The 18,978-nt window shown below is 44.2% G+C and overlaps 2 protein-coding genes across 7 annotated transcripts in view; one reads left to right on the forward strand and one right to left on the reverse strand.

The window, feature by feature from the left end:
- The window catches only part of MPHOSPH6 (M-phase phosphoprotein 6), a 44,838-nt gene extending 26,682 nt beyond the window's left edge, over window positions 1-18,156 (forward strand). The window contains exons 10-19 of one of the 5 annotated variants that reach the window (XR_014805352.1): window positions 3,369-3,465; window positions 5,550-5,621; window positions 9,378-9,601; window positions 9,990-10,880; window positions 11,563-11,636; window positions 12,306-12,377; window positions 12,544-13,142; window positions 14,306-14,427; window positions 14,683-14,841; window positions 15,439-15,530. The gene's annotated coding sequence lies outside the window, so the exon portion shown is untranslated. Of the gene's footprint in view, window positions 1-3,368; window positions 3,466-5,549; window positions 5,622-9,377; window positions 11,697-12,305; window positions 12,378-12,543; window positions 13,143-13,290; window positions 15,599-17,880 lie in introns of those variants that run through there. The other 4 variants (XR_014805353.1, XR_014805351.1, XR_014805355.1 and 1 more) reach the window with 4 other exon arrangements.
- Window positions 15,600-18,978, reverse strand: part of HSD17B2 (hydroxysteroid 17-beta dehydrogenase 2) — a 64,373-nt gene continuing 60,994 nt past the window's right edge. Inside the window, exon 5 of one of the 2 annotated variants that reach the window (XR_014804808.1) lies at window positions 15,600-16,588. Coding sequence is in view for 1 of the 2 variants with exons in the window: in NM_001167649.1 (NP_001161121.1) it covers window positions 15,677-16,038 (362 nt within the window). In the remaining variant the exon portion in view is untranslated. 2 annotated transcript variants of the gene reach the window in all.

The following is an 18,978-nucleotide window of genomic DNA, read 5'->3' on the forward strand; positions in this document are numbered from 1 at the left end:
AAATGTCAGACTTCATACCATTTCATCTGAAAGTATTGTCGTATATATGTCTAAAAGATAAGGGCTTTTAAATATCTATTATCATACAGAAGGTAATTTCTTAATATCATAAAATACCCAATCAGTATTAAATTTTCCAATTATCTGACAAATGTAACTTTTTTATGTTTATTTCAATCAAGATCCAGATAAGTTCTCTCTGTAGTCATTCATTGATATTTCTTTTAAGTCATAAAAAGAAGCCTTTTAAACTATAGTTTCCCTAGTCCATCTCACTCTTTATCTTGATCTGCATTTAATAGTTGCTTGATATATTTTAATTTACAAAGATCTGGCTAAATCTAATGCTAATTACATTCTTCCTTTGAGTCACGCGATTTATAACCTAGGGTTGATCCAGCGCTTTAATATGATTTCTTCTTTTCTGCAGACTAATGGTAGAAAGCTTTATTTATGTCTGGGAAGGCATTCTCAAAATGTACGTTCTTAGGAGTTCCCGTCCTGACTCAGCAATAATGAACGCACCTAGTTCCATGAGGATGCAGGTTCAATCCCTGGCTTTGTTCAGTGGGTTAAGGATCCAGCGTTGCCATGAGCTGTGGTGTAGGTTGCAGACTCAGCTGGGATCTGGAGTTGCTGTGGCTGTGGTGTAGGCTGGCAGCTATAGCTCCAATTCAACCCCTAGCCCAGGAACTTCCATATGCTGCGGGTATGGCCCTAAAAAAGGACAAGGAAAAAAAATGTAAATGCTTGGAGGCTGTGGAAACAGACATATGTATATGAAAGTAAAATCAGGAGCTCTCAAAAGCTGGGTAAGAGAATGAGAAAGCCAACAACAAGTGCCAAATTACTTTTTAAATCTAGAAATCGATCATGTCACTTTCTCTGCTTAAAATGTTGCTGTGATTTTCCATCACACTGAAAATAAATTCAAAACTCCTTACCCTGCCCTGTGTGATTGGGACCTACCTTGGCAGTCTCACTGTATTAGCTCTCACATCCTACGACAATTCAATCAGATGGCCTTGGCTCCAAACCTTTCCCCTTGGTAGGATTGATGCGCTTGCTTTGTCCTCTGTCTGGGTAGCACCTTAGCCTGACTTTAAACAAGTCGGCTCAGGATGGAGGACCAAATAGATGGAGACCACTCCCCAAGTTTAAAAACATTTAGCCAAACCTGAAAACAAAGACGCAGTGTTCCTGTGGCCACCAGGGTAGCTTAGCCCCAGTAATAAGTGGAAATCAAAACTGTGTGGCCCGGGAGTGCAAAATGGTACAGCCACTTTGGTAGACGTTTGGCAGTTTCTTACAAAACTAAACATATTCTTACCATATGATCCAGACTCCTTGGTATTTACTCAGAGGAACTGAAAATATGTCCACACAAAAACCTGCATATAGATGTTTACAGCAGCTTTATTTATAATTCCCAAAACTTGGAAGCAACCAATACATCCTTCAGTAGGTGAATGGATAAATAAACTGGTACATCCAAACAATGGAATATTATTCAGAGCTAAGAAAAAAATGAGCTATCAAGCCATGAAAAGACATGGAGGAAACTTAAATGCAGATTACTATGTGAAAGAAGCCAATCTGAAAAGGCTGCATACTGTATGATTATAATTCTGTGACGTCCTGGAAAAGGCAATACTATGAAGACAGTAAAAATATAATTGGTTACAGGGGGTGGGGGTGTTGGGGGGATAGATGAGTAGGCAAAGCACAGATTTTTTTTTTAGTCAGTGAAATTACTCTCTGTGATACTACAAGTGATGAATATCTGTCATTATACATTTATCCAAACCCTTAAGAATATGTAACACCAAGAGTGAAGCCTAAGGCACATTCCGAACTTTGGGTGATTATAATGTATCACTGTAGGTTCATCACTTGTAACAAATGTACCTCTGTGTTGGGGATGTTGGTTGTGGAGGAGGCTATGCACATTGTGGGTATAGGAGAGATCTTTGTAATCTCCCAATTTTGCTGTGAACCAAAAACTTCTTTTTTAAAATGTGTTTTTTAAAAAATGGATGACTCATGTGAGACTATATAAGAAAATTCTTTTGGGAACTAGACCTTGAACTCATGCTTAGAAATGGAATAATCACTCTTGTGTGTGGGTGGGTGGGTGTATGTGCGTGGGTGGTTTAAGACAAGAGAAATTGATTCTTTCTCCGTTTTGGAGGCCCAAAGTCCAAAATGAAGGTGTCAGCAGGGCTGAGCACCTTCAGAGGCTCACCAGGCAGCTCTCTTCCTTGCCTTCTCCAGCTTCTGTTGGCTGCCTACAATCCTGCAGTGGGGACATAGCATGGAATCACTATTGATGATAGTTCACTTGAGTATAGAAGTCTGGATTGAAATTTATTGTCACAAACCCAGAGACCAAGAGCTATTATTCTTCCCTCCCTTAAAAAAATATCAAAGAATAGACAGGAAAATTAAATATGCATTGTTCGTAAATAGCCTAATTACCTGGTTTAAGCAATAATACCAGAAAAAAGATAACGTGAAAGTTGGGAAGGGAGTTGATTTTTAAAGTATAACTTTAAGTGTTTGAGTTAAAATTTTGACTAACCACTAAAGGAATATGGTCAAGTGAAAAATAGGAGATCAAAAATAAAAGACAAGAGAGTTCCTGTTGTGGCTCAGAGGAAACTAACCCGACAAGGATTTGGGTTTCATCCTTGCTCAGTGGGTTAACGATCCACCATTGCCTCAAGCTGCAGTGCAGGTCACAGACGTTGCTGTGGCTGTGGTGTAGGCCTGCAGTTATAGCTCCAATTAGACCCCTAGCCTGGGAACGTCCATACACCACAGGTGTGGCCCTAAAAATTAATTAATTAATTAAAATAAATAAAAGACAGAAAAGCATATGTCATTGGCATAAAATAGACAAATAGATCAGTGGAATAGAGGAGAACCCAGAAATAGACCCACATCTAGAGGATCTGTAAATTTCTAACAAAATGTGATAGCAATTCAGTGAGGAAGGTAAAGTCTTTTCAACAAGCAGTTAAGGAACAACCGGATGTCTGTATGGAGAGAGACATTAACCTGTATCTCTATTCCCACCAGCATGGGCTACTCATTGAGCCATGAGCTTAAGGGGTGTGTGTGTGTGTGTGTGTGTGTGTGTGTGTGTGTGTGTTTCTTGTACATGAAATAATGCTCAATTTTTAACAATCTCTATTATGGAGTTCTCTGGTGGCTCAGTGGGTTCAGGATCCAGTGTTGTCACTTCTGTGGCGCAGGTTCGATCCCTGGCCTGGGAACTTCTGTGCGCCATGGCGATACACACACACACGCACATATTAGAAATGATTGTGTCCACTAATTATGTCCACTAATTCCTTTGCTCTCAGCCCAAATGCCACTTCCTCCAAGAGGTCCTCCATAAGCACTCAAGACCTTCAGCACCTTCAGCATTCTGGATTTGCACTGACTTGCACCTGAAAAAAGGTAAAATGTTATCCAGCTAAGATTCCTCACCCTCCTGCTCTACCTCCATGCCCCCTGCTCACTCTCTCTTCTTTTTTTTGTTGAACTCCTTCTCCTATACGTTTGCCCCCCTCCCTCCCACCATCTCCAGCCTCAGCTCCACCCACTGTCTCCCTGCCTTCCCATCCCCATCTCTTCATCTTCCTCCACTAGAAATGCTTTCCAGGCTGCCTCCTCCAAGATGTTGAGGCTGGCAAGGCGAGAGGTAATAACAACCACTCCTGGTGGGAAGCTTGGTCTTTGGGACCCCAAACCTGCCCTGCCTTCTGGGTGTCCTAGCAGAGCCTCTGGTTATTCAGAACCTGAAGCACTGCTGCTTAGGACCCAAAATCATTTCTGGTGACCCTGCAACAGAAGGCTTCACCAGGGAAGTGGAACAAAAGCTGAATTCCTACCTTTTCTTCTCCAGTTGCTACCTGCTCATCCGCTGGGGTCTAGTGCTAACTTTGCCCTTGTGGGGTGCATTTTAAGGAAGGATGATAGAAACTGTCCTTGAAGATCATAAAGCTCAGCAAGGCTGACACATGCGGTTGTACAGGTTGTACATTTCACAACACATTCTGCTACGGCAGCAATGACCTTCAATGGCCTTCAATGACCACTCACTCCCTGACCAAGCCATGCATCCTTGGAACTGTGTCTAATGGACAATTAGTAAAATTCTGTAGTAATCTGTAATAGGGACTGGAGTCTAGCATCCACCCTGAAACATAGTCTGGGGAGGACAGGAAGGGACACTGCCTTCGCTGGATTCAGGAGCCCTGCAGCCATTCAGGACCCTGATTTACAGGCTGCTCTGAGTAGGTGTGAAAGAAGGCAACCTAAAGGCATGAGCCAGTTTTCAATGAGGTCTGTTATCTGTATGCAGCAAGCTCAACGGTATAAAAGCAGCCTCAGCCCCTGCCCAGCGGTTTCCATTCATCTGCTCAGCTTGGCCAGAGAGGCCCTCGCACCCTCTTGGGCCTCTGCCACCTGGCCTGTGCCTAGAAGTTTTAAAATCACTTATCAGAACAAACTAATTCTGCAGTTTGTCACCTCAAACCAGAACCCAGGCTCCTCCTTGTGGTCCCAGGGCCTGTGGATCTGGGTGCTGAGTCCCCACTTTGGGGCTGACTTTATAGTCAGGCCGGGGCAGAACTGTGCTTCTCCCACAGGCATCAGCTGGGGATGGGAGTCATATCTCTAGAATTTAGGAGCAGCAGCATCTGAGTTAGAGTGATTTGAAACATCAAGCAGCTATTCAGGGGAGGGCTGTTACCTCCTTTCACCTCCTAGGACCGAGTATGAAGGGTTTCATCTTTTACTGGCTCTTTTTTTTTTTTTTTTTTTTGGCCACACCCACAGCAATGACCTTGAGCCACAGCAGTGACAATGTCAGATCCTTAACCCACTGAGCCACCAGGGAACTCCTCTACTGGCTTCTTTTCAGAAGAGCCAGTGGTGATTGGAGCCCTGGTGGGAACCAGCTAAAATCAGGAACCCCTTGTGATAGGTCTGTCGAGCTTCCTGGGGACTCCCACATAATAGCACTGATCACACGTTTACCCCCAACTCTTCATTTAGTTGCTGCATGTTTGTCTTCCTCATTATATCATCAGTTTCTAGGAGAGCAGGGATCCATCTGTCTTGTTCCCAGATGTACCTGGCACAAGGTGGGAACTCAGGAAAAACTTGCTGAGCAGGAGACCCAGTTGGGAATGCAGCAGTTGAGAGATGAAAGCGAACACCCAAGGTTGGGGCGGGGGGGAAGACTCCCTCCTTTCAGCGGTGTCAGCCGGATGGGCCAAGTAGACAGCCCTGATCTGCCTTGATGTCGACACCCCAGGACAGATCAGAGAAGGCAGGGTGGCCAGGAGTCACAGAGCAGAAGCATTTGGGCTCCAGGTGGCATGTGCAGGACATATAATGTGTGAAACCCTTCGAGTCTGTTTTGTCTGGCATTGGTATAACTGTGCCAACTTTGTTCTGATCAGTAATTGTGTGATACATGTTTTTAGTCTTCTTACCTACAACCTTAGGATGTTTCTCTTGTTGACACTTTCTAGTTTCAAGGTCCTTGTGGATGCTGACCCTCAGAAGGCTGAGGAAAGCCTTGGTGTATTCCCGACACCGACACAGTGAGTTCTGGGAGGGCAAGGATGCCTTCTTGGCTTTGGGCCCACTCCTCCCTCCTCCGGCTTCTTACTTCATGGTCAGTGAAGTGGGGTTGTCTCTCACCTCTCAGCAAGGTAGGCATTTCCCTCTTAAGGAACAGGGAAGCAGAAGTCACGAGATACCAAGACTCAGAGATGGGTCACATCTTCCACTTTCCCTTTACTGCATAAAAATCATGCTGCCAGGTGTCACCTGCTCAGCTTCCAGCCTCTGCCTCATGCTTTTCTTATGCTTTTTCCCCAACTGACCATTCACAGCAGCCTGAGAGCAAACATTTCCTGTCCCTTCTTATTTTCTCTCAGGACAGAAATGAAACCCTGTGATGACACTGAATTAGTGTTCTCTTATCTTATTTGAAACACTGATGAGCCATCTTCTCCTCAATTTTGCGTAGATATATAAATGTCAAGTGTAATTTTCAGGTAGGAGACTTTGTTGACAATTTAAACACTGTAATTATAAGAACAAACATTCCAACAAAGGGCCCTTGCACACTTTTTCAGCCTTCTTCCTGCTGCACACAGACCTGCCTTTGTGGGCAGAGGCTCACAGGCCCTGGCGTAGCTCACAGAGGAAGCTTGTTATATGGTAGCATCTCGTGATCTTTCTAGGGGAGACACTCAGTAAATGGACTTGAGTAGAGCCTGGCACATAGTAGTGGTTGAAGGATGATTGCTTCTCCTCAGGAGCCTAATCTTCCCATTTCTCCTGATTGCAGCAGGTCCATTCACTGGATGGATGGACCGCACACTGTAGGTTTGCTGGCAGCACCTGCCGTAACTAAGAACAAAGCACCCACCCCCCTTCCAAGCGCCTCACCCATTTAACACAACCTTCTACACTGTTAACAGTCAAAACATTCCCATCAGTGTGAAATAAATGGCTCTGAAGCCACATAGCTTATCTATGAAATCCTGATCTAGGAAGAACAAGTGAACATGAGGGATGGAAAAACATTTGTTTCCTTTGACCTCTCACCTCTCAGTGAAAGATGATGCTTCTTTAGGTCTTTCGTCATGGCTAAGCCAGAGCTCTAAGGCATTGGAATATGCTCAGCCAGCTGTGGGAGCAGCTGTCTGGAACTTCTAAACCATCCACCATTGTCATCAAGGGCTGTCCCGCAGATCCGGTTCCTCCTTTGCGTCAGTCCTCATCAACTGGTCCTGGAAAAGCATCTGAGGCCTTTTCTTTTTTTTTTTTTTTTTTTTTTTTTTTTTTGTCTTCTTGAGGCCTTTTCTAAAGCTTGGCAGAAAAGAATTTCTGATTGCTTAGCCATCCCTACCTTGCCTATTGTTACCAAAAAATCACCCAGAACTTGGAGAAAAGACAAAAAGACATCTCTGATCTTTTTTTTTTTTTTTTTGGTCTTTTGTCTTTTTGTCTTTTTGTTGTTGTTGTTGTTGTTGTTGTTGCTATTTCTTGGGCCGCTCCCGCGGCATATGGAGGTTCCCAGGCTAGGGGTTGAATCGGAGCTGTAGCCACCGGCCTACGCCAGAGCCACAGCAACGCGGGATCCGAGCCCCGTCTGCAACCTACACCACAGCTCACGGCAACGCCGGATCGTTAACCCACTAAGCAAGGGCAGGGACCGAACCCGCAACCTCATGGTTCCTAGTCGGATTCGTTAACCACTGCGCCACGACGGGAACTCCCCTCTGATCTTTTTTGTATCACGTCAGCGCATTGTCTCAAAGCCCTTTAAGAACCACCCAACTCAAAGGAAATATGAATTTATATATTAACTAGGGATCCAGCATTGCAAGGGTAGATGGTAACTTGGGGAAAACTTGGTATAGACTATGTTTATGCAGTAGAGACGTGAATGTTTTCTGATCAGCAGAGAATATAGACCCAAACAGCATGGATATATTCTTGTATAGAAGCTTAACCAGCTTTGTAGTTTTATAACTCATTTAGCAATCTAATTGTAGCATCCTTCTATTATTTTTAAGAGCACTGTTGTTTTATATATCACTTCTCACATCCTCTCTAAAGCCAGATCTGCCATCCCACTGGTTCTTTCATTAATGAGTCATATAAAACATTGGTGCATGCTCACTGTACGTTTGTTTGAGATTTTAATCTTTTCTGTAAATTCTTCCTTGGTGGTATGGAAGGAGGAGGGAAGTGGCCTGGAAGTTGTGAGCTTTTTGTTTCTGGCCTGGAGTCCAGAGGACGAGAGGGGTCTGAGGATGTTGCTTTCACACGCTTCTGTTCTGCAGTTCATCCCAGGCTCTCTATGTGCCAGGGACCCATCTCTGTAGGTAAAGATGCACATATGTGTTATCAGTTGTCTGCTTAGGGCACCCAGTTATCTAGTGATTGGGGGGATCATGTTGCCTTTCAGCATCAGAGGAGATTTTAGAGACCTAATGAAATCCCATCAACCTGCGGCAAGGAAGTGATATATCACCTCAAGCCCACCTCAAAGCGAGCTTGAATAAAAGTTTATGTGGCCCAACGCCTTCTCCACATCCTCCACATCATACCATCTTTCCTGACGCTCTCATGTTCCAGCTTTCCTCCCATCAATACCATAGCACCTATGATTAGCACTATGGAGTAATAGCTAATGTTTGTGGTGTGCCTCTTGCTTCCCAGGTGAATTGTAAGTACTTAATCTAGATTAAATTATGTAATATGATAATCACTCTGTAAGATAGGCACCATTAATTGTCATCCTTTCCAGATGAAGATATTAGAAAAATGAAGTAACTTGCCCCAGGATCTCATAGCTCATTCATCACAGAGCTGAAATTTGAACCCATGAAGAATTTACGCTCTAACCACTGCAGCATAGGCTCCTTTCACAAATTAGAAGTTGCACAAACTCAGCTTCAAGGCGTAACTCTTGGGATGATGAAAAAGTTCTGGAAACGGATAATGGGGATAATTGCACAGCATTGTGAATGGGTACCTTATATGCCCCTGAATTATAGACTTTAAAGTGGTTAAAAAGGCAAATTAGTATGTTATATATATTTTACCACAATTTTTAAAAAGCCTCAGTTCTGCTACATACTGGTTGTGTGGCTTTGGGCAAGTTAATTAGATTTCTAAGCCTGATTTCTTATCTAAAAATGGAGCTGATAATAGTATGTGTGTCGTGGGGTTGTCACAAGGATTGAATTGGTTAATTCATGTCTATTGCAGAGTTCCTGGCACATAGGAAGATATAAGTGATTGTTAGCTTTAAAAAAAAAAAAAAAGGCAGTAGCAGTTGTTATTAGGAAGAGGAGGAGGTGTGAACTTCATTGTTTGTCCATGAAAGACTACCTTGTGCTCTTGTGGGAGGGAGAAGCATTAACCAGTCACTGTCCAGCACACCATCCAATCTCAACCTAGAAAGGACACACCAAGGTAACCTTATCTCCAGAGCAAACATGCTGAGATAGAAAGAAGAAAATACCAAAGGCTATTATCCTGTGTGTTTGGGGGTCCTCATTAAATGCTAGGCACTGGCTAATCCCTTTGCATTACTATGCTGTCACCACAGTAAACTTATGAGATTAGCATTACCACTGTTTTTAGAGGAAAAAGAAGAAAATGCCTTAGATGCAGAGAAGTTAAACAGCTTGCTTCAGGTCCCCCAGCTGTGGAAGAGCAGGCCCAAGATTCAAGCCCAAGTCTATGCGTTTTAGTCAGTTCTGGCTTTGATAACAAATTACCTTACACGAGATGGCTTCCCCAACAAACGTTTATTTCTCACAATTCTGCAGTGTGACAAGTCCAGGATCGAGCTGCCAGCAGATGTGGTGCCTGGAGAGGACTCACTTCCTGACTTGCAGATGGCCACCTTCTTGTATCTTCACATGGCAGAGAGAGAAAAGCAAGCTGTCCCCTTTCTCTTCTTCCTAGGGCACTAATCCCATCAGGAGGGCTCCACCCTTAAGACCTGATGACCTCCCAGTGGTTCCACATCCTAATACCATCGCATTGCGGGGTAGGTTTTCACCATAGGAATTTGGAAGGGATGCATTCAGTCCATAATACTCAGTACCTCCAAAATACCCCTACTATACCACCTGGCTGCTCTGCCACCAAATATGTGACAGGTTTGGAGCCATATTAACCACAATTCAAACACAAAACCAAAATCATGGTGCAGGAGGCGGGGAGAGTGGTCCTTTGATCTTACAATGGAAGAGACTAGTAAAGTCTCCCCAGTTCTTATAAGCCTCCCTGGAAAAGTGTTCCTTCAAACACCCCTCCCCCTTACGTCTCCCACCCTGCCAAGTCAAATCTGAGTCTCACCCCTCAGTTTTAACCTGGAGCCTTCTGTCCAGGGGAGGCCACCCCACCACTTGGGGTTATGAAATTGTTTCTCATAGAAACCAGGAAGAAGAGATGAGAATCCAGAGCCTGCCTGAGTCCCCATCCTACAGCCTCCTTGCAGGTGGAGCAAAGTCCTAGACACAGCAAGAGAGGAGGAGAGAGCCACTGGGATGGTACCCAAGGGGAAATGCACACTCCATCCTTCCTTGTAGAGGGTGCATCCTTCTCGGAGCCATTCACCCAGGGACCCATGAAGCTGTGGGAGTGGGCCTTTGAAAACACTTTGTTGAGGAGGAAGAGGAGGAGATAAAATACTTGTGGTTGCAAGTAACAGAAAATGGGTTCCAACTCCAAACAAAATGGGAGTTATTTGAAGATGGAGAGATAGATGGATGGATGGATGATACACCTGATCAAGGCAAGCCTGGAAGACTAAGTTTGAGAAATAGAATTGATGGGGCCAAGTGTCTCCAAGGGTCAAGAAACAGGAAACACAACGACTGCCATTTGTGGGAGACGCCCACCATCGCTCTTCATATCCCTCAGTCACCATTTCATGTCCCGGGAAGGCCATGACGTTCAGGATGCTCAAGGCCAGAGGCTAAGATTCTGGGAGAGGCTGGCTTCTGTAGTTGGAGAAAAGGCATTGCTTTCTACCAAGAATTCACACCTGGGGAATGACTTCCAGATGAGAAGGTCAGTGGGTGCTGGGCCACAAGACACCCCGCCCACCCCGCCACCCCTGCCAATGAAAATTATAGCCGTTGGGATGGCAATGACAGATATTGACCTGATCCTTTCATAGTTTTTTTTAGTTACAATTTGCTACTCATCAAGGGTATTCAAGATGAAACTGTGAATTTCGTGTTATCCGTGAAAGTTTCTTGCACAGACATTTAAGTCTTACCCGAAAATCATACCCAGTTCAAAAAACAGGATCTTTCCAGGTAAGCCCTTCTCTATCTTTATATGGAATTGGTTCATACTGGATAGTCAGGTGAGAGAACAGAGGACCAAGTCCAAGAGGGGTTACCTGACAGCCAACAATGAAGCGTTACCTTGTATCAAAACAGGTAAAAGAACAGAAGGTGGATCTAAACAAAGTTATGTCTGTGGTAAAAATTCCTGGAGCAGTTACCTCATGGCCAGGAGGATACTCTGACGAGGATGGAATAACCAGAAAAGAACAAATAATTTAGGGCAAAAGCCTTCAGTGTCTTTGTTGATCTTCCTGTTCCCACGGTGAGCTGGGATTCTCATTTCAGTCATCTCTCTATTTTGCAATGAGTTAAATAATTTTTGTGATGATCCAGGACCGGGGTGTCTTACCACACTAGACACAGTGTACCCAAAACTGTTGTCTTAGCCAAGCATGATTTCACTAGTCTAGAGTTGCTAGCGATCAGCTGAAATCTTTGATTCATTCCTTTGAGTCATAGGACTCAGCAAGGATGTTGTGTCACCTTTTCCCAGAGGAACTATGGGCACAGACTTTGGAGATAAAATCCCCAAAGAAATTGTAACAGAAAAATTGCCTTTCTTTGAGAGGTGGCCTCTCAGTGGTAACATCATCCACCCTAACATCCTTTTTTTTTTTTTCTTTAATCTCATTTTTTTTTCCTCTCCTAGGATATTTCGGCATTGCCTGTTGTCTCCATCAACTGTTACTTTATTCCTCATGCTTCCCTGAATCCTTCCCTAGAGTATGTATTTGGGGTTTTTGTTTGTTTGTCTGTTTTGTCTTTTTGTCTTTTACTAGGGCCGTACCGGCCTATGCCACAGCCACAACAACCCAGGATCTGAGCTGCATCTGTGACCTTCACCACAGCTCAGGACAACACCAGATCCTTAACCCACTGAGCAAGGGCAGGGATCGAACCTGCAACCTCATGGTTCCTAGTCGGATTCGTTAACCACTGCACCACGATGGGAACTCCCAGAGTGTGTATTTGTAAGGAACTAATTCTTTTGCAAAGGATAGAAAACCCAACTCACAGTAGCCCAAAGGAAGTGTATTGCCTTTCACAATTTGGAAATCAGTCCAAATGGTAGATGTACAGGTATAGCTAGATAAAGGGTCTCAAACTCTGTCATCAGACTTTGGTTTGTCCTCATCATAATGGTCTATTTTCCTCTCTCTTGGCTTCTGTCTCTACCAAATGCTCCTCTTGGTGGGCTCTAGAAGCTTCGGTTTAACATGGGCATTGTGGGAGTTCCTGACGTGGTGCATTGGCCTCTGGTTGGATTCCTCATCCTCTCTTCAGCCCCCAGCTCACGGCTGGCCACCCAGTGGCCTCTGATCCCGTAGTCCGCCAACCTCGCTGCAGGTGCCTGGAGTCTTCATTCTGAGCTCTTTTCTCTGCTCTCTCCAGGAGCCTCAGCCACTTGTCCAGATCGCTCTCCACCCGAACCCAAAGGAGTCATGGCAGGAGTGGTGGTGAGAGGTCAGTGTCTCCACCACATAGTCCCCATTGTGGTTTCTGTCCCTGTGAAGTAACCCCCAAGGTCGTGGGGAGCCCTTCTGCAGGGAAGCCAGCTAGGCGCTTCTCTGATCAGCATCCTCAGACCCATCTGGGTCTGTATTCAGCACCTTGTCCCCATGCCTTGCAGAGCCTTCAACTCCTGGGAGCCTGCAGAACAGAAAGGAGGCCCCACACTCAGGTCTCAACTTGACGCCTCCAGCTCTGTCCTCAAGGAGCTTCCCCCTCCTTCTGTGACCAGACCGCACAGCCCACAGCCTGCTTACTCTGTGGCCAAGTGTAGGGGCTCTCAAACTTGCGTGTGCCTCTCCCAGAGGGCTCCTTACAATAGAAGTTGCTGGGTGCCCTCCCAGAGTTCCTGACTCAGCTAAGTATGTTTGGTAGGATAATGCTCTGATGAAATGGCTAATGATAATGGCACATGAATCCCTGAAGCCTATGAAGATGGGACTCTCACATGGCCAAAGGGACTTTGCAGGTGTGATTAAGTTAAGGACCTTGAGATGGGGAGATTATCCTGGAATATCTGTGTGGGTCCAGTGTCATCTCAAGGGTCCTATAACAGCCAGGGCAGGAGGGTCCAAGAAGACACAGAAGCAGAGGTCAGAGTGATGCAGCCACAAGCAAGGAAATACAGAAGATCTCTGGAAGGTGGAAAAGGCAAGAGAAAGATTCTCCCCTAGAGGCTCCGGAATGAACACGGCTCTGCTGACCACTGATTTTAGCCCTGTAAGACCCATTTTAGAAGTCTGACCTCCAAAACTGTAAATTTTAAAATGTCCTTTTTTCTTTTCTTTTCCTTTTTTTTTTTTTTTTTTTTTTTTGTCTTTTGTCTTTTTAGGGCTGCACCCACATCATATGGAGGTTCCCAGGCTAGGGGTCTCATCGGAGCTGTAGCTGCCAGCCTATGCAATGTGGGATCCGAGCCCTGTCTGCAACCCACACCACAGATCATGGCAACGCCGGATCCTTAACCCACTGAGCAAGACCAGGGAATCAAACCCGTAACCTCGTGGTTCCTCGTCAGATTTGTTTCCACTGCACCATGACAGGAACTCCTAAATGTGTGTTCTTTTAAGCTGCTCAGTTTTTTTGTAATTTGTTCCAGCAGCCATAGGCACCTGAGATACAACTGGGTTGGCTCCTGAGAACCTGCATTTCTTTCTTTTTTCTTTTTTTTTTTTCTTTTGGTCTTTTTGCAATTTCTTGGGCCGCTCCCACAGCATATGGAAGTTCCCAGGCTAGGGGTCGAATCGGAGCTGTAGCTGCCGGCCTACGCCAGAGCCACAGCAATGTGGGATCCAAGCCACATCTGTGACCCACCACAGCTCACGGCAATGCCGGATCCTTAACCCGATGAGCAAGGCCAGGGATCGAACCCGCAACCCCGTAGTTCCTAGTCAGATTCGTTAACCACTGCGCCACGACGGGAACTCCAGAACCTGCCTTTCTAATAGGTTCTCTGAAAATTAGATAACAGAAACCTCATTTTAAATGGAGTCAGGAGGTCAGAATGGGATAATCTCATGTTTGTCCACTAGAGGCCAACTTCAGGTCCAACAGGAAGAGAGGTACTCTACATTCTCAACAGGAAGAAGGTTACAGCTTTACCACCCAGCAGGAGGAAGGATTTCTCCTTATAGGGCAATATCCCAGCCAGTAAGAGATGGTCACCATTCAGCCAATGAAAACACACTACACTTTTTCCCCAGTGGACTCTGTAATACTTCTTCCCCAACTGCTCTTCACCTCTATAAAAGAACAGGTCCTCTCTGTTCTCTGCACTTGCCTGTGGTTTGCCATAGATTGCATGTCTCAAATTGCAATTCTTTGCTATTGCAGATAAACTCGTTTTGCTGGTAAAATAATACCTGGTCATTTTATTGTTTTAGGTCACCTGTTCTCAGGTGGTGCTGATGCTGCAAGTCCAGGAAGCACACTTTGAGAACCACTCTTAGAGCAGCTTTTAGTGAAACACACAATCCTCAGGCCTTCTCCAAACTTTGGATAGCAGGTTGTATAAAAAATGTGTTCTTTCAACATCCAAATTATGGAAATGGAAGTCTCGGGCTTGAGAACTGTTATCTCCAAAAAGTGCCTATTTTTGGAAATCGACCCTTAAAACTTGATTTTTTTTTTCTTTTCTTTCTGTTCTGCCCTAAAGCAATGGTGTAAAACCACTGGACAGTCAGCATGACCAGCCATTAATAATGTATAGTACTAATATTTTATAACTATTTATCTCCGTTGTTATTTATTATTTTCTTAGGGGGAAAGTCAGAGAGCATTGTCAGTTTATCTACTCTTCCAAAATCTCTGTGGGGTTGGAAAACAGAAGAAGAACCTTACATTCTAGAAAGGAAATGGAACAAAGGGAGGTTTGCCACGAGCAAGCTGTCTGGACCTCTGCTTCCCTCATGTCAAGCTGGTATTTTTTCCCTCATTCCTTTCTTGCCCCGTCTGCTCACCAGCTCCTCCCCTTTAACCTCCCCCAGGTGGACTTGGCTACACCTCCCTTAGTGGCTGACGTTGCTCCCTTTACCTGGGCTTTTCCAGGTAATAATGCTGGCTCTTCCATCCTTGATGCTCAGATGGAGGCGACAAGAATGGTTCCCATGGACACCAATCCAGCCAGTCATATGCCCCGTGTCTATCAAAAGACCTCAGGGGCCCTGCTTCAGATGGGCGACCTTATCCTCTTATCCCCAGGCTCCTGGCAGAGGAAAGGAGAGAGGTGCATGGAACACTGATTCCATGCAATGAATCCAGCACCCTGGATGCAGTTGCAGTAGGATATCAGTGCACAGTGAGAACGACTCGATTTGACAGGGTCCTGGCCATTTTCTCCTCCTCTTCACCATTCCCTCTCTCTTTTTCCTCTTCATCTCTCTTTCTCTTCCTCCTCTCCTGGCAGGCAGGGGAGTCCAACCTGAATTTTAGTTCCAGCTCTGCCTTTTGTTAGCTGTGTGACAATGAACTAGGAAGTTAACCTCTCTGATCCTTAATTCTCTTATCTCTTACATAGGGGTGAAGATAGCTACCTCCAGTCTCCAGTGAGAACTGAATGAGAGAATATCCAAAATGTGTATCCAGTGAAAACTAAACCCAATTAATGCTCTCCAGGCCGGTCATTTCCACCCTGTGGTAAATCCTATTCAACCAACAGAGTTCACAGGGGATGCAAGGTAGGATAAACCACAATTTTAATGGGAAGCAGGAGACTCCCTTTCATTCCAACAATAGAACATTTCCCACGTATTTGCCTACATGGCCTCATTCTTCCAGTTAGCCTTGCTCAATGCTCTGGGCATGCCCCTTGTAAAACTATGTGAGCTTTTGCTAAAGTAATCAAATAGGACAGTAGGGCTAAATGAAGCAAAGCAGAGCCACAAAAAAGACATTTTTCCGGGCGTGTAAAATGCATAGGGGCTCTTAGCAGAGATGGCATGCTGGACGTCCAGGAGCACTGGGGAGATATCCGGTTCAGAGCTGTTGCTCATGAACTTGAGAAAACTGCGTTGCTTAAGGATATAGTCCTGGCCGTAGTCCTCCTGCAGGTTAGGGGTGAGGTTGTCCAGGATGTTTTTCTCCAGCTTGTCCCACAGGTCACTCGTGCCTGCGATGTCTGGGATGCAAGAAAAAAAGAGGTTCAGATGCTGGTAAGGCCAAAACAGGCATGTCCTCCCCCTCATTGGGAAGAAGGCCCTTGTGAACTGGCTTCCATTGGGAAGGGTGTTCCCAAACGCCTTGTAAAGAATGTGCTGTATGATGGCATTTATTATATTCTCTTTAACATACATAAAGAACTGCGCAGAGATGACTAGTTTTCCACAAACTGAATACCTCAGGTAACCAGCAACTAGTTCAAAAAAAGGACAAACCAGCCTGAGTCGCCTTCCCAGGAGCCACTGTCCCGATGAACAGAAGAGAGTAGTTTTACCTCACTTTAGACATTATACAAATGGAATCATATATCTGATGTTGTGAGATTCAGCCATGTAGTGTGCAGTAAATAGCTTTCCATTCTATAAAAATGCCATAAATTACTCACCCATTATACTGTCATGAACGTTGGGGTTTGTTTCGGGTTGTTGTTGTTGTTGTGTTTTGTTTGTTTGTTTGTTTTTTGCTTTTGCTTTTTAGGGCCGCACCTGAGTCATATGGAAGTTCCCAGGCTAGGGATCGAACTGAAGCTACAGCTGCTGGCCTACACCACAGCTCACAGCAACACCAGATTCTACACCCACCGAGCGAGGCCAGGGATTGAACCTATATGGGTGCAAGCCGTATTCATTTCCGCTGGGCCACGACAGGAAGCCCAACATTTGGGTTTTCAATTTGAGGCTCACACAAATAGTGCCGCCAGAAACATTCCAGTATATATCTTTTCATGACTATTACATACAATATAAAAGATAATGTATATAACATAGATTATCTATAAAATATGTATACACCTACATATATAAGTACACATGCAATTTTTAGAAATATGGCAGTTTATGCCTGCTTCTGTGTATAAAATGAAATAATGTTGAACATCATTTTATCTATTTAATAAGTATAAATTCCATTTTAAATAATTAGTAAATATCATTTAAATATCTGTTTAGTTTTAATATATAAGTTGTGTGGGGTTAAATATATATGTGTATATTTAATACAGAAGTAAATTCTTGCTTATTATATAAAATTTAATAATATCTATACATTTACTTTAAAATATAGTAGCACAAAGTCCACTCATTATATAGAGTGAATAACAGGGAGAAGCATATGGTTTTAAAGTTGATCTGCTCTGAGGTACTTCGTTTTGTGTGTTATTCTACTGTCCCTCCTTGTTCATGCAAACTTATATACGCGTGTTTGGCTTTGGTGTAATTTTATTTTACCAGGAACAAACAGAAAAGCAAAAAGGACCACACTGTACATATTCTCCAGGAATCTGCTTTTTTGTTTGTTTGTGGGTTTTGTTTTTGCTTTTGTTTGTTTGTTTGTTTGCTTAGTAAAAAAATCACAGACTTGCCACCTGGTCAACAGCTGTCGTTTTAAACCAGAGCAGCAGAATGTTCCATTGAGCAGCTTTTCATCACCACCTCTCTATCAAAGGGCTTCCCAGGTTTCACCATTTCAGGCGACGATGCCATTGACAGCCTGGTACAGTACATCCTTTTGTGTCTCGGCATTTACTTCTGTAGGATACCGATCGCAAAGGGTGGCTGCCTGGTCCAAAAACACATGCATTTTGAAGCATAACAGCTACAGTCAGATCCCATTCCAGAAAGAGAGCGGCAGCCCACCCTCCCTCCTACAAAGCATGTGGTTGCCCAGGGATCGCCGTGGGGGTGAACTGTTTGCCAGAGGAGGTGACTCCTGGATATCACAGCTGCCTTGCTATGAAACGTAAGCCAGTGAAATCAGTGATATTCATGGAAATGCAAAGTTTCAGTTGCTCATTTCTTTTCAGGAAGGCGGGACACCACCTTAAAGAAATGATTATGATTTCCCAGACAGTTACAACTCTGGAGGCTTCTGAGTCGTGAAAAACAAGTTTGCAGGTACTCCTGTTCCTCCAGCTCCTTCTCCCCATCTCTGTTTTTCACTGGCTGGGGGACTCCTTTTCCTCTCCACGTCCTCCCTCTATAAATATATATATATATATTCCAGCCATTCCATTCCTGAGTCTGTGTCATGAGAACAATCACATACACATGTGAAATAAAATTCATATATTATGGCAAGACTAGAAATATTTAAGCATAATTTCTTCTCTGTCCTTTGGCCTCCTCTCTCCCCCCACTGTGCATTGTGTAACTGCTTTATGCATCAACCAAACCTACCCCCATTGGCAGGAATACCTGCTCAACCATAAAGAGTAACATTCTCCTAGCATCAACAAGACAACGCCTTAAAAGATAACATTCGTTCTTGATCTTGTCTCATGGTTATATGACTCACCAGGGTGATGCTTAGATCTGGATTATGTAAGCTGTCATTAATACATCATTGTGATATATAGCCCTCTGTCTCAAAAAAACAAAACAAAACAAAAAAAACAACAAAAAAAACCTTAAATAACTGTGCTTTGATTCCTAACTGGTAGAACAGTTCTCAGAGATTTCTGGTTTGTAATCCTTACATTTTGCTGGAATAAAATTCCAGTATTTTCCCAGATGGGTTGGTTATTTTTTTGTTAATACACAAATGCCACAGTACATGTGCTAGAAGGTCCATAGCCGAATTGTTCCACACTTGTCCAAAAATGACCCAAATATCCCATCAATAGTAGAAAAATTGTAGTGTATTCACGGCAATGAAAATGAATGAACCACAGCTACACACAGCATAAATGAATTGTGCAAACATAATGTTTGATGAAAGAACCCATACACATAGAAAGAAGCTAAAGAATACATACACAAGGATTCCATTCAATGTTCAGGAGTTCCCATCGTGGCGCAGTGGTTAACGAATCTGACTGGGAACCACGAGGTTGCAGGTTCGATCCCTGCCCTTGCTCAGTGGGTTAAGGATCTGGCGTTGCCGTGAGCTGTGGTGTAGGTCG

The sequence above is a fragment of the Sus scrofa genome, chromosome 6, assembly GCF_054392235.1.
Source record: "Sus scrofa isolate SSC_HxYL_T2T_F1_AM1 chromosome 6, Sscrofa_HxYL_maternal_Yorkshire_Landrace_v2.0, whole genome shotgun sequence".
Taxonomy (NCBI): Eukaryota; Metazoa; Chordata; class Mammalia; order Artiodactyla; family Suidae; genus Sus; species Sus scrofa.